General features: G+C 44.0%; 1 protein-coding gene across 1 annotated transcript; it reads right to left on the reverse strand.

Moving 5' to 3' along the window:
- Window positions 1–195: 195 nt before the first annotated feature.
- On the reverse strand, window positions 196–13,072 carry LOC115116957 (transcription factor E2F3-like). The gene is made up of 7 exons (XM_065016605.1): window positions 12,565–13,072; window positions 10,614–10,728; window positions 9,160–9,379; window positions 8,004–8,162; window positions 7,698–7,812; window positions 5,053–5,191; window positions 196–4,210 (listed from the first exon to the last, which is right to left on the reverse strand). Exons 1-7 carry the CDS (start codon window positions 12,832–12,834, stop codon window positions 3,903–3,905), a joined length of 1,326 nt encoding a protein of 441 aa, XP_064872677.1. The 5' UTR covers window positions 12,835–13,072; the 3' UTR covers window positions 196–3,902.
- Window positions 13,073–15,740: the final 2,668 nt, after the last annotated feature.

Genomic DNA, 15,740 nt, shown 5'->3' on the forward strand with positions numbered 1-15,740 from the left:
CCACCCAAAATGTCATGTTGCCCACCCAAATGATGCTAGAGTGTAGCCAAAACTGATTTTTTTTTTTTACTATCAAGTCAGTGAAGAACAAATTCTTATTTACAATGACGATATTAGCTCAGAAACAGAGAAATTGTCTGCCCACCCAGAAATATAGTCCTAGAACCAGTAATTAAATCAATTTCCATAGTGCAGTTACAATTGCCATATTTATATTGCTTTTATTCAAGTTTTGGTGAATTTCAAACATCCAGAATATAAAACACATCCTCAAATGGCACCAACCCAACAGATGGTCGTGTTCAAATGCATTATATATATATATTTATATATATACACAATTTATATCAAAGCTTTCAAATCGAACATACATGTTTTAAAAAGCCATGTTACAATAAAACTGAAAATTAAATCTGTATTTTCAAAAATATTCACATAACATACTCTCTCATGCATTCATATAAAATAAAATGGAGAAAAAAAAACTTTGAATAAGCAGTGTGTAATCTCCATGGTTACGTCTCAAATGGCATGCTATTCCCTATCTAGTGTACTAGGGCTCATAGGGCTCTGGTCTAAAGTGCCACTTACATAAGAAATACGTTGCCATTTGGGACGCATACTATTTGTGTTATAATAAGCATCATCCACACACATTGGGAAAGACAGGCTTCCTTCATCACTTCCAATGGTTGAACATCGGAGAGGAATTTGTGACCAGATTACAGGTCAACATGAGATAAAAATGGCTAGCCTGGTTAAACCCAACTGAATGCTTTCAATCTGGTTCAACCAGGCTATAAAATTGTAGGGAATTCCTTTTTATATAAATTCTTATATAGAATGAAAATCTAATTAGTATAAGAAAAAAAAAAAAATTCAAGTTGAGTTTATAAATACATATTCACATTGATATAAATATGAAATTAAAGATCAAGAGAGGAAATGTATTGACAAAATGTTCTGTGCACTTGGGGGGGGATTTTTTCTACATTTTCCAGTACCTTTATAACAAACAAAAGCATATTAGAGACGCGAAAACGGACAAAATTGTAATCCCAAAAGGTATGGAAAAATGGGATGATTCAACGATGGCAACAACACTACGTTAATATTCAGTTCAGTAAATCCCTCCATTCTCCTCAATGAGAAACACCAATGGAAGTGAATCCCAACCCTGGTTAGATGAACTCACAATTTGAAGAGTTCCGTTTCATTATCGTCACCAAGGAACGCAACTCACTACGCAAAAACCATTTACACATAACACACACACACACAAATTAACTGGCTAAAACACAAACACACGAATGGAAACCAAGCCATTATATCAGAATATTAATTCATATATGCACCATTCTATCAACATAACACATCCACGTGCCTGACCATCAAGTCACCACCAAACCACCCTAGACCTCTGAACTCAGATACAGGTAAGAGGTAAAGCCAAACAGTCTGTCACCATGACTACAGCTCTAGAAATCAGAACATCTGCTAAAATGGCCACCTATCAGGTAAGAGGTAAGCCAAACAGTCTGTCACCATGACTACAGCTCTAGAAATCAGAACCTCTGCTAAAATGGCCACCTATCAGGTAAGAGGTAAGCCAAACAGTCTGTCACCATGACTACAGCTCTAGAAATCAGAACATCTGCTAAAATGGCCACCTATCAGGTAAGAGGTAAGCCAAACAGTCTGTCACCATGACTACAGCTCTAGAAATCAGAACCTCTACTAAAATGGCCACCTATCTGACTAACATAAAACACCCCAAAAATAAACAAGCATTAGTATAGTAATAAAACAACATCTAGAGCCAGAGGTAGTCTACAGTACCTAGTGAGTGATCAGAATCATACCTTCATTTAAAGAAGATGGTTTCTAGACTTCAGGGCACCAACCCCCAGCTTATACCAACATCCAGTCAGCAAGGCAACAGGCATTTCATTCAATGATCATCTAGGGCTAACTTAAGACTATCCTGTCTCTACTTCACTGTGACATCAACAAAAATGATATCTAGCCCCCCCCCCCCATTAGCCGAATGAACATACAACTGAACACATTTAGGGTTCATTCGGCATCCAAATCAACCAAGTAGCCACACTTGTTCTGCTTGGTGAAAAGTTCATTCCTTTTATTCTCCACACAAAAAGAAATGCTGATGTCAGTCAAAAAACACATTTCCCTTTAAGTAGAGGGAGAAGTCCCACACCCGCTTGTTTTTGGAAAAAGAAAATGTTTCCATTCATGAGCTTGTGATTTTAAAATGGGGGGGGTGATGGCTGTGTTAAAACATTCAGATGAGCACCGTAAGCAAGCGTAAGGTCCATCTACAACAGCATTGCTCGCTGACTAAAGTGTACATCTGTAAAGGGTATACGGTATTACTGATAGTTGGGTGCAATGTTTTGAGGCACAAAACAACTTAGGCAACAGGGATCTTAAATCCAAGAGGGGGTTGAATATCTCTGCTGTAAACAAGACATCTCGCTACTTAGCTAGCACGTTAGCAAACCAAACGCTGGAGCCCTGAGCTGGATATCATTTCACACATCTTAGATTCCATTATACTTAACCTTCAGATATACAGCACACAACCGCCCCCCAAAGAAAACGATTGAAAATCATGATATCAATATTTCTAAATCCCCAGTAGAAGGTATAGCGCCCAAGCCTCATCAGCACAGAGCCAAAGACTCTCTTTCCAAGATCATTTGAGGAATTCCATCAGAGCAATAACATAACGGTTGCTTTTGAACTGTGGTTGTTCCTGGAAATATCCGTTCAAATCAGAAATATCCATTCAAATCGATACAGACCGGAACAGACCAACTTGTGTTTCTGATTAAACCACTACTTCTTGAATATCATCTGGGTGACGCTTGTAAACCCATTATTTGCCCACAGCAACAACAAAAAAAGCGAAATATCCCTTGTCAGTCATTAGACAGTTAATATGAATGTCAGTTATAAGTAGGAGATAATATCTCGACAAGTCCCCAATAGAAACTAAGGGGTCAACCTGTACTTTATGATACAGCATCTCCACAATGAGCGTTGCTCTAAAGTATTAGAGTAGAGGCCCTGGTTCCTAATAGTTTCAAAGACAAACTCAATGGTTTTTGTGCCAAAATCACTATCACTGCCATATTCTACGTACGAAGACAAAAGCATAGAACTCATCAGCACAAACGTAGATCAGCCATAGGGTCAAGCTGGTCACCTGACACGGCAGAGAAGCATCCAGAAGGAACACACGAGCAGCTGTCTAAACACACACAGACAGTTACGGAGTGGTTTCCACCAGCGCCAGTTTGGATAAAAGGCAGATCTCAGTCATCAAGAAGGTCTGAGAAGTGAGAGAAGAGTTGGTCAGGGTCGTTTTCATTAGGCCACAAGCGAGGCAAAACCTTTCCACAACTGAAATTGAAAACATCCCCCTGTTTCAGTTTCAATGAGTTTATACGTTTTGTTTTGTTCCTACTGAACACGACCCAGTTTTAAGGCAGTCTACAGTGCCTCGACAAACAGGCAGGTACAAGAAGAGAAAGACGGTGGGCTGGGGGGGGGGGGGGGGGGTCTTTCACCCACCTGGCCCAGTGTACTGCCTCGACAAACAGGCAGGTACAAGGAGAGAGAGAGATCTTTTACCCAGCATGCCCTGTGTACCTAATCCTCTTTAAACAGAGGGAAAGGAGTGGCAAGGAGCTCCGCTCATGGTGCAGTCTCTCTCTACAGACAGATCTCTCTCTGCTCCTCCATGACAGTTACATATGAACACAGCAGACATTTCCCCGTCTCTCCTGGTACACGTGAACACAGAAGAGACAAGTGTCCCGTATGTCTCCCTATTCAGTAATGGGGGAGGGACACATGCCGTCTTCCACCCCTCCCTCTTACATCGAGGGACACATGAGTTCTTCCAGAGGAAGCTTGTCAAAGTCACAGGTGTCGAACAGATCGCTGATCCCCTCGTCGTCCTCTAAGCTCAGCATGTAGTCCTCGTTGAGGAGCGGGGGGGACAGGTTGACGAAGGGCCCGGCCCCGTGGCCCTCCAGGAGCCCAGACAGGGAGGAGGGGATCTGGTCCTCCGTTTGCAGCAGGAGGCTGGTGAAAGGGGAGGTGATGGGGGACAGGTTGGTCACCATCACCGCAGAGGGATCTGGAAGGACGTAGTCGTTACTGCCGCGGCCTGTTGAGCTCTCTGTGGGAGAAAGGAAACAGGATGTGAGAGATATTACAACTAAAAAACACTAAATGTTGATTGATCGAAAAAAGGAAATTTGATCAGGCCTAAAATAATAATTGTAAAGAGTGTACACATTCTGACGGTAACCACTAGGCTACCTGCCGCCCCTACACTCTAACCACTAGGGAAAGGTACCTGCTGCCCCTCCACTCTAACCACTAGGCTACCTGCCGCCTCTACACTCTAACCACTAGGCTACCTGCTGTCCCTCCACTCTAACCGCTAGGCTACCTGCCTGCCCCTACACTAACCACTAGGCTACCCTGCAGTCCCTCCACTCTAACCACTAGGCTACCTGCCACCCCTCCACTCTAACCACTAGGCTACCTGCCGTCCCTACACTCTAACCACTAGGCTACCTGCCGTCCCTACACTCTAACCACTAGGCTACCCTGCAGTCCCTCCACTCTAACCACTAGGCTACCTGCCACCCCTCCACTCTAACCACTAGGCTACCTGCCTGCCCCTCAACTCTAACCACTAGGCTACCTGCTGTCCCTCCACTCTAACCACTAGGCTACCTGCCGTCACTACACTCTAACCACTAGGCTACCTGCCGCCCCTCCACTCTAACCACTAGGCTACCTGCCGTCCCTCCACTCTAACCACTAGGCTACCTGCCGTCCCTCCACTCTAACCACTAGGCTACCTGCCGTCCCTCCACTCTAACCACTAGGCTACCTGCTACCCCTACACTCTAACCACTAGGCTACCTGCCGTCCCTACACTCTAACCACTAGGCTACCTGCCGTCCCTACACTCTAACCACTAGGCTACCCTGCTGACGGGAAAGGTACCTGCTGACACTTTGAGGAAAGGGGAGGAGTTTCCTTGGACATCCGGGCCGCCGTTCTTCACAGGACTACCGATGTTCTCCTCCGGACAGAGGAACACCTCAATAGGCCCCTTGGTGCTGGTGAGGAGGACCGACAGGCCCTGGTAAACAAACATGACCCACTGATTAGTTATGTCTCAACCTCAAGTGACACAGACCCAAAACTGCCCAGCTAACAACAAACGTTCCCGCAACTTTAGAGAACATTCCCTTAAAGAGTGTATTAGGTCATTACCTAACGTTTTCATAGGAATGTTGCAGCGACGTGCAAAGGGCCGTTTCCAAGGACCATTCATGGCAACCATGTTCTGTGTATGTTTGGTGGGATGTTGGAGGAATATTCTCCTATCTTCCCACAGAGAACTGGACACCATGAAACACGTCTAGAACATTAATATTGATAAGTCTGGAGAACATGTAACTACGTTCAGGGTACGTTATGTTTGACATTAAGGGAATGTTCTCCAAACTAAATGCTCCTAACTCCAGCGCTAAATAGGTTTCAGGTTCTCTCTAACATACTTAGAATGTTCCCCTAACTAAACGGAACACTGGACACTCAAACATCTGGGGAACATGGACAGGTAACATTACAAAAACGTTCTCTCATCCTAATCGTGTTAGCTGGGTGGTCCCTAGGACATCACTGACTAGTACATGGACAGGTAACATTACAAAAACGTCCTCTCATCCTAATCTTGTTTGCTGGGTGGTCTCTAGGACATCACTGACTAGTACATGGACGGGTAACATTACAAAAACGTTCTCTCATCCTAATCGTGTTAGCTGGGTGGTCCCTAGGACGTCACTGACTAGTACATGGACAGGTAACATTACAAAAACGTTCTCTCATCCTAATCTTGTTAGCTGGGTGGTCCCTAGGACGTCACTGACTAGTACATGATAACTGCCTGACAACTACAGTATTAGTCAATTCTAAACTCAGCAACAACAAAAAAGTCCCCTATTCAGGATCCTGTCTTTCAAAGATAATTCATAAAAATCCAAATAACTTCACAGATCTTCATTGTAAAGGGTTTAAACACTGTTTCCCTGCTTGTTCAATGAACCATAAACAAATAATGAACATGCACCTGTGGAACGGTCGTTAAGACACTAACAGCTTACAGACAGTAGGCAATTATGGTCAGTTATGAAAACTTAGGACACTAAAGAGGCCTTTCTACTGACTCTGGAAAAACACCAAAAGAAAGATGCCCAGGGTCCCTGCTCATCTGTGTGAACATGCCTTAGGCATGCTGCAAGGAGGCATGAGAACTGCAGATGTGGCCAGGGCAATAAATTGCGATGTCCCGTACTGTGAGACGCCTAAGACAGCGCTACAGGGAGACAGGACAGACAGCTGATCGTCCTCACAGTGGCAGACCACATGTATAACACTTGCACAGGATCGGTACATCCGAACAGCACACCTGTGGGACAGGTACAGGATGGCAACAACAACTGCCCGAGTTACACCAGGAACGCACAATCCCTCCATCAGTGCTCAGAGGCCTGTACTCTGGAGTGGGATCGATTTGGAGGTGGAGGGTCCGTCATGGTCTGGGGCGGTGTGTCACAGCATCATCGGACTGAGCTTGTTGTCATTGTAGGCAATCTCAACGCTGTGCGTTACAGGGAAGACATCCTCCTCCCTCATGTGGTACCCTTCCTGCAGGCTCATCCTGACATGACCCTCCAGCATGACAATGCCACCAGCCATACTGCTCGTTCTGTGCATAATTTCCTGCAAGACAGGAATGTCAGTGTTCTGCCATGGCCAGCGAAGAGCTCGGATCTCAATCCCATTGAGCACGCCTGGGACCTGTTGGATCAGAGGGTGAGGGCTAGGGCCGTTCCCCCCAGAAATGTCAGGGAACTTGCAGGTGCCTTGGTGGAAGAGTGGGGTAACATCTCACAGCAAGAACTGGCAAATCTAGTGCAGTCCATGAGGAGGAGATGCACTGCAGTACTTAATGCAGCTGGTGGCCACACCAGATACTGACTGTTACTTTTGATTTTGACCCCCCCTTTGTTCAGGGAAACATTATTCCATTTCTGTTAGTCACATGTCTGTGGAACTTGTTCAGTTTATGTCTCAGTTGTTGAATCTTATGTTCATACAAACATTTACACATTTTTGCTGAAAATAAAAACACAGTTGACAGTGAGAGGACGTTTATTTTTGTGCCCAGTTTTAGTTCCAATGAGAGATCCTTAAAAAGTGTTTTAAAATGGACGCTGTTCTCCAAGAGGGGAAACCACAACTAAGCCTTGTATAAACACTGCAGTGGACAGACATGCTGCATTGATTAGGTATTGATTCAATTGGTAGTGATCCTCAACCTCATGTACATGGACTGGTCTGGTCTGTACTGGTGTCTGGGATATTGTTGACCAGTACCTCTGTTGTCAGACACTGATTGGGTGATTGTAGTGCGAGCCGTCGTCCAACGCGGCTAGTTTTAAGTGTTAGTTGACGTTGAAAAGAGAAGAACCACAACTGCATGTACCTTGTACACAAACACAATGTTGTAGAAGGTACACTAGACGAACACAAAGAGGACCGTCTCTAGGTCATATTGATTAACAGACTTGTCAGATTACCTCCTGTGGGTCTGGCACCTCCAACTTGGTCTCAGGGGGAGCTTTCACCACGATGACCGTCTGGTCCTTCAGGTGATGTAGCTGACGGATGTCTTGGTATGTCACATACGCAAACGTGGACCAGGAGGGTTAAAGAAAACTAAAACACTGGGTTTGGAAGAAGAAAAACTCTCATATTGACCAGCTTTGAGCACCTCAGTGACACTAGTTATAACGGCTTCATAGGATCCTACGCAGAGAGCCTTGGCTCTTCCTGTTTTTCCTATTATAACAGTGTGGTTAACAGTGTGTGTCTGATAAGGATATTTGTGGCTGTGCGAGGACTCTGTCATCTGTTGGACGTCCAGGGTACAGCTCTGGATCAGCTCGTCCAGTCTCCTCTCCTCCTGACCCAGGTCACACAGCTCACTGCTCAGACTCTGGCTGCTGGTCAACGTAGACCCATCCTCAGACAGGTTACAGCCCCTGGGAGAGAGAGAGAAAGGGAGAGAGAGAGAGAAAGAAAGAGAGAAAGAAAGAAAGAAAGAGAAGAGAGAAAAAGAGAGAGAAAGAAAGAGGAAGAGAGAGAGGAGAGAGAAAGAAAGAAGAGAAAGAGAAGGAGAGAGAAAGAAAGAGAAAGAGGGAGAGAGAAAGAGAGAGAAAGAGAAAGAGAGAGAAAGAAAGAAAGAGGGAGAGAGAAAGAGAGAAAGGGGAGGGTTTTAACACAGGACACAAGCCTGAAAACTATTTGCATTACCTCATGCAGTTAGATCAAGTCAGTGATGATGAAAGAAAAGATTGGCCCCTCCCCTAAGGGGATGAAGAAAGAGTCTGAAGAAAGAAGTCAGTGATGATGAGTGATTGGAAAGGGGAGTTTGAACACAGTCTGACACAAGCCTGATGATGTCTATGATTGCATTACCTAAGGGGATGAACAGTCTGAATCAAGTCAGTGATGATGTCTAGTGATTGGCCCCTCCCCCTAAGGGGATGAACTAGTCTGAATCAAGTCAGTGATGATGTCTAGTGATTGGCCCCTCCCCCTAAGGGGATGAACTAGTCTGAATCAAGTCAGTGATGATGTCTAGTGATTGGCCCCTCCCCCTAAGGGGATGAACTAGTCTGAATCAAGTCAGTGATGATGTCTAGTGATTGGCCCCTCCCCCTAAGGGGATGAACTAGTCTGAATCAAGTCAGTGATGATGTCTAGTGATTGGCCCCTCCCCCTAAGGGGATGAACTAGTCTGAATCAAGTCAGTGATGATGTCTAGTGATCCCCCCTAAGGGGATGAACTAGTCTGAATCAAGTCAGTGATGATGTCTAGTGATTGGCCCCTCCCCCTAAGGGGATGAACTAGTCTGAATCAAGTCAGTGATGATGTCTAATGATTGGCCCCTCCCCCCTAAATGATGTATAGTGATTGGCCCCTCCCCCTAAGGGGATGAACTTGTCTGAATCAAGTCGTTCTGGTGAGACACTTACATCCACTGGATGTTATTCTTAGACTTCTTCTTGATCAGGTGCACCCCCTCCAGTACGTTGGTGATGTCATAGAGGCGCCTCTTCTGCACCTTGAGAACCTCCGCGGCCTGATTGAGGTCGATGACGCCGTCAGACGACTGGCCCAGCAGCTCAACAAACTTCTTCGTCAGCAGGCCCAACGACGTGTCGTAGCGCGTCTTCTCTACCGGTGACCTCGGAGCTACAGTAAGACGGACGGGAGAGAGAGAGAGAGATATCCAGCTGAGTATTATGTTTAAAGTTGGATGGGAGAGCGTGTTTAATTAAAAAATGACATAACATTACAAGTTACAGTATGTTCTCACTGCAGTGAGCAAATAAGCATCTTTACAGAATGAGGGGATTCTATTAAAGCCCCGGGCCACCGTTAATTACATTCGTTTTGGAACCGAACTGCTTCCCAGGCGTCTGGTCTGGGCCTTTTGGTCGACGGAGAAGAAAACTTAGTGTGGAGTAATGAGTAGGATTGTGTGTTTTCACATACAAAAAAGATTTCTTTAGATAAAGGGGCATTATCTTCCTTCCCACTGAAAACTTGTTTGAAAATTCGAACATATATTTTATGGAAAATAGATGTTGTAGGTTTCTGAACGATGCATCATGCAGCCTTGTTGACAACGTGCCCGAGCGGCGCAGACTGTTAGATTTCAGAAGGGCCTGCTTTTACCCACACACATCATGGACCCAGTACTGAGCCCAACTTCCTCATTGATCATGTTTAGCAGGGGTGGCCGACCCCCGGTACATTCCATTCCTGCAGGATTTCACCCAAATCAAGCACACCTGACTGCCGATTAGCTGCTCAACAGAAACCGATTAGTGGAGTCAAGAGTTATTACAGATTTGAACCATTGAGCACAACGTAGCTTACTACTGTCTCATCGCTACAACTCCCGTACGTACTCGGGAGAGACTAAGGTTGAAAGTCACGCTCTCAATTTATTGTTAGTAGTTACTATCTTGTCTCATCGCTACAACTCCCGTACGAAGGTTGAAAGTCACGCTCTCAATTTATTTTGGTATCCAATTGTTAGTAGTTACTATCTTGTCTCATCGCTACAACTCCCGTACGGGCTCGGGAGAGACGAAGGTCGAAAGCCATGCGTCCTCCAAAACAAAACCAAACCAAGCCGCACTGCTTCTTAACACAGCGCGCAATGATACAAGGATATCCCTACCGGCCAAGCCCTCCCTAACCCGGACGACGCTGGGTCAATTGTGCGTCGCCCCAAGGACCCCCCCGGTCACGGCAGAGGCTGGGCTCGAACCCAGAGTCTCTGGTGGCACAGCGATGCAGTACCCTAGACCACTGCGCCACCAGGCAGGCCCCAGGAGGGCCACTTTATAGGAATGATGACCTTTATAACACAGTCACAGAATCCTCACTTGAACCATCTGCTCTGGCCCAGTCTTACTTTTGGGGCTCTTGAGCCCAGGCCCGGAGGCTCCTCCAGCCTTTCCCCTGGGGGTCCTGGCTCCTTCGATGGGGTACTGGTGGTCCGACTCATCCAACGCCAACCTCCGCTTGGCCTGCAGAAGGGAAACACCGCAGTCAGATTACTTCTCACAAAACAAAGATGTTCTTCAGTATCGTTCCGACTGTGTGATAGGCTTTAGAAATTCAAACCTACTCTGTAGAATAGTTTCTACACCTTGAAATGGTATAACACATTTTAACATTGGCAATAGAAAAGAAAGCATTTGACTTCACTAATAAAATATGCTTGTTTTGTACACGGAGAATGCTCCATTAGCACCACGTCCCATCAAGAAACTGAAGTGTGTTTGTCAGTGTACAACAGCTGTGCCTCATTCATTTTGAAGACACCACTCATTTAGCAGACTCACTTATAAAGAGCAACTTACAGCCGTGTGCCTTCATCTTAAAAAAAGGAATCCAGGTGAGAAGCACATCACATTCATAAAGATTAGTTCTATATTGTGAAAAGATAAATCAACCAACATGCCCTCAATATCATAAGACCACGACCCGAAAATGACTCATGGAGTGTCAGTTGAGATGTCGGCCATTTTGTCCACCGACATTGGCATGAGGGCTGCTTTATTTACAGGTCTGAGAAAGAGTGATGAAAACAGGAATGCTGAGTATCTCGACATGGGTGTTTCATGTGTAGAGAAATGCAAATGGAGTCCGTCGGGGCAATGAGGACATTAGTGTGTGGAGCAGGTCAAAACTAAAATATGAGGGAAAACATGAGGCCAGTCATTCACCAGGGACAAAATATAGAGCATCAACATCGGGTTTGTTTGAGAAAATGAACATTTTCATAATATCAGATGGCTCTGTCGGGCATTTTCATGAAGCTAGAGATGGAACAAATAGAGGTCCTTGCTGCTGGGACAGTTCAGAAATATTAAATATGGCTGCCATCTTTGCACAACCCAAACCAATGTCCCAGTCAACCCTCCCTCCTCCCCCCATCTAATGCATCTTCCTCTGTGAGCAAATGGGGATCCTGAACGCAAACTAGCCATGTCTGTAGACTAATGTCTGATATTGTGCTGTGCCTTTTTGATGCATGACCAGAACTGTATCTATATCAGCAGGTCACTATGGAAGGCATTTCCGCAATTTCATGGTTAAAAAACACAGGAAGCACGCAAGCATACGAGCTATTATAACAATGTAGCTAGTTAGCAGCTATAACGATATTCGAAATGACGCGGAAAACTGAAAGACAAGACGATTGTCCTTCTGTTGCTCAACTAAGACTGTTGGCCTGTGTTTGCAGTTAGCTGGCTAGCTCGCAGACTACCTACCGAGCGAGCCAGTCAACCCGCTTTCCAATTCCCTTCCCCCCCAAGTCCAAAACACTAACAGGGCCTAGCCACTCATTTCTGACAAGTAATTATTGTACAGCTAGCCTAGCAAGCTGAAGCACGACTGTGTGTCAAACATGCACGGAAACTCGCAAGGCTAGAGCGGCTCTTGAACCCTACACTAAACCCAAACACTCTCTCAACTTGGAAAAACGGATAAGAAATTGTTTCGGTGTTGGCTGTTGACCTTTTACGATACGGGTCTGACCCCTTAGCAGTTGATAATACATGGCTGGCATATCTTATCAGCTAGCCAACAGGCTACCCAAACTAAATGACAGATGTATATATAGTTTCACCTGTAAAAGTAGCTAACTACGGCTTGAACAACAATAACTGCTATCAGACTAGTGTAAAAAACCCAACTATTGAGCGAACCTCCCGAGTCTGTTGGGTGACTCAAGGGGATCAGGGAGAGCGACCCAACTAGCTAACGTTAGCTCGCTAGGCTACCAACGTACGAAGCAGTTTCTGGTTCATTTCATTTCACTGCAATACAACAGAAAACGACATTAGCAAGTTTACCGGTGGACGTCCTAATGTAGGTCGTTGTCCGGTTCCGTTTGTTGCTCCGTTTGGAGTGGAATATATACTGCCAGCTGGAGGTTCGGACAAACATACATTTGAAGTCTGTGTAATGCAGGGCGGTGGAGTTATAATTTGGATATAAGTGGCAGTTGTAAAATGAGGTGTTAACCGGTCGGACAATGCTGTCAATACCGCATTTTTATCTAAAGAGCCTCCAACCCCTGCTATTATTACTTTATCCGGGGCTGATGAGATCCCTCTTCTCATCTTTGTGGGCTCGGGTACCCTTTGTCCCTTTAGTTTAAAGCCCCTTTTCAGATAATCCACCGCGACAAAATTCAAAAATATTGATATGAAAGAGTAGATTATGATCTTATTTGCCGATATTTGTATGTTTAAAAGTATATTGAGAGCACATTTAGGCAGATGCAATGGATTAGAAACTAGCGCGAGTCTCAGCCCTGCCAGCTCAAAAATGGCTCCAGGAAGCTGACAATGAATGAAGGGATACCGTTTACGCGCGAAGGAACCCTCCCGCGAAACTCGGATTTCCCGGGAAATTTTCAAACAATATTTGCATATGTGACGCGATTGGTTACACTAAGTCATAACTCCACCTATTTTATGTACGTTCCCTAGTTTATAGACCAATGACATTATAGAAGATTAGGCGGCACGCGTTCATTGGACAGTTGAAGCTAGACACGTCAGACGCAATCAACGTGTCCGTATAATCAGCGAAAAAAAAATAATCAAACCGGTTGAATATTTTCATACAACGTAAACTAAACTGACTTTTTATAAACCATGAAGAATTTTGTAGAATTATTTATTTTTTATTTATTTATTTAAAATGGGCTTAGTACTTGGTGAGTTTATGGCAGCTAAAGCTAGTTTGCCATTCACAGATGCTGGTGCATTTACTAGAATCGTTTTATAAACTGCTGCTGGTACTTTCATTGCCTTTCAGACATGCATACAATCATGTTCTTGCCCGAATCCATTTCTGTCCTTGTCGAGACAAACATGGCAATGGGTGACAATGAGTTTGCAATACGTAATAACACAGACTGGCACTCAGGCTTAATGATCTTATGATTTCTTTGCTAGCCTGTTGCTGTGCACAAAAGACAAGGGAATTTCCCTCATGCTTTACAGAACATCCAATGCTTTAAACCCCGGTCTGTCTCACATCTAAACTATGTAATGCTTTAAACCCCGGTCTGTCTCACATCTAAACTATGTAATGCTTTAAACCCCGGTCTGTCTCACATCTAAACTATGTAATGCTTTAAACCCCGGTCTGTCTCACATCTAAACTATGTAATGCTTTAAACCCCGGTCTGTCTCACATCTAAACTATTTATTGCTTTACAGCACATCCAATGCTTTAAACCCCGTGGAGTGTCTGTCCCCCCTACATCTAAACAAATTATTGATAACACATGAAACTTCTTTATTTACAGAATGAGGGGATTCTGTATTATCATGCCCCAGTGATGGTGTAAAATAAACAATTATCTTTAGTCATTTTGAAATGTAGTGCACTACCTTCACTATACAGCAGGGGGTGCCCTTCACTAAATCAGAATAGTAAAAGCCATTTATAATATATATTTTTTATTTAACCTTTATTTAACTTGGTAAGTCAGTTAAGAACACATTCTTATTTACCATGACGTCCTGCGTCATCTGGCCCTACAAGTTCAGCCATTGATGAAGCTGTCAAATGTAATGTTCATATTTGATATATTTGAAATTACAGCGCAAATGAAGAACATACCTCTGTCAATCTCTTGAGAGCCCAATGCCATAAGGTCACAGGGTTCTAATTTTAACAATTGACCACAGCGGGGTCAAAGTGTACAACTGTCTCGACGCTTTGTCTGACCATTAATTATCAACCGCATGCAATATGTTTTTGGAAACCGCAGAAATTCTACTTTCATATCACCCCAAAATGATATTACAAATACACATAAAACGTAGTGTTTTAACATATTGACACGGAGGTGTTCTGCATTGCACTTCCCTGAGCTAATGGAAACTCGGAGGGAACAAAGCCAATCTGCTGGTTTGAAGCTGTGTTACATCCTAAACCTCTGTGGAAACCTGTGGTAAAACAACTAACAGTAAAGTGTGTATTTGTAAAGCTATTTTTGAATGATAATTAAGTTGAGTGCAGTTCAATGTTATCCAAAACCGTATAGCAAATCAATGATCAATTGTTTCTAGATAGAGTGTTTCACACTTGACCAAATCATCTCAGCTTTCAAAAGGGATGTGGAATGAGAAGGGCTAACCTGACTTATGACCTGACCCACACCTTGTGTATTACTGCCCCCCCCCATACAACATTTCAGTCCACTAAGACAAAAACTTTTATCACTGAAACTGAAACTAATTCATATAAAACTTTAGGTTATACAACTTAAACTAAATAAAAACGATCAAATCAGATTTGAAAGTTTAATTAAATTAAACTGAATTCAAAGCAAATTTTTAAAAACGAATAGCAATAAAAAACAATGGAAAAATACAAATATATATAATAAGGTTGGACCACTAGCTTTTGGATGAGTTTATTTCAATTGTCACAGGCAGTAAAAGAAAGCCCAGCCAATGTACTTCCTGAATTGTCTGGAATACAGTGCCCCAACCCTGCGACCTACTCCTTGTGAGGCACGTTCAACACAACGGATGTTTACGAGCAGAAACTAGATCAGTAGGTGGGATAATGTCTTGATGTTATTAGAACGGAGGGGGCCATCCCATCCGCCACCTACTGTTCTGTTGCTCCTGCCTCAGTCCAATGGAGTTGATACAACTGACAGCTCTGAACCACGCCTTGGAAGGCTAGCTGTCTTGCTAGATTCAGCAGGTGATGACTAATTCTCACTGATATTCTGCCAGACATGTCACAATAGCATATTGTTGTTACCTGGTCGACAGCGGGGAAAGGACGAAGAGTTTTTCTTGAGTCTGCATAGCAATGATAGGAGAGACCATGTGAGGTTATGACAGAGCCAAGTGACTTGGTGTAAGCGAGAATAGGAGAGGGCCTAGAACAGAGCCCTGGGGGACACCAGTGGTGTATTGGTGATCAATGAACAGCAATGAGATTGGTAGAACCTGATAATTTTTTTGTTTAAAACATTTAGCAAATCAATTCA

This window comes from Oncorhynchus nerka, unplaced genomic scaffold (assembly GCF_034236695.1).
Source record: "Oncorhynchus nerka isolate Pitt River unplaced genomic scaffold, Oner_Uvic_2.0 unplaced_scaffold_958, whole genome shotgun sequence".
NCBI lineage: Eukaryota > Metazoa > Chordata > Actinopteri > Salmoniformes > Salmonidae > Oncorhynchus > Oncorhynchus nerka.

What these genes read in the sequence shown, in the direction of transcription:
- LOC115116957 (XM_065016605.1), bottom strand. Translation starts at nt 12,834, where the DNA reads ATGAGAAGAGGGATCTCATCAGCCCCGGATAAAGTAATAATAGCAGGG. An exon ending in GAGTCCTCGCACAGCCACAA is followed by an intron (nt 7,813 to 8,003) that starts ATATCCTTATCA and finishes CTCCTGGTCCAC; the next exon opens with GTTTGCGTATGTGACATACC. An exon ending in AGGTGCCAGACCCACAGGAG is followed by an intron (nt 5,192 to 7,697) that starts GTAATCTGACAA and finishes TTTGTTTACCAG; the next exon opens with GGCCTGTCGGTCCTCCTCAC.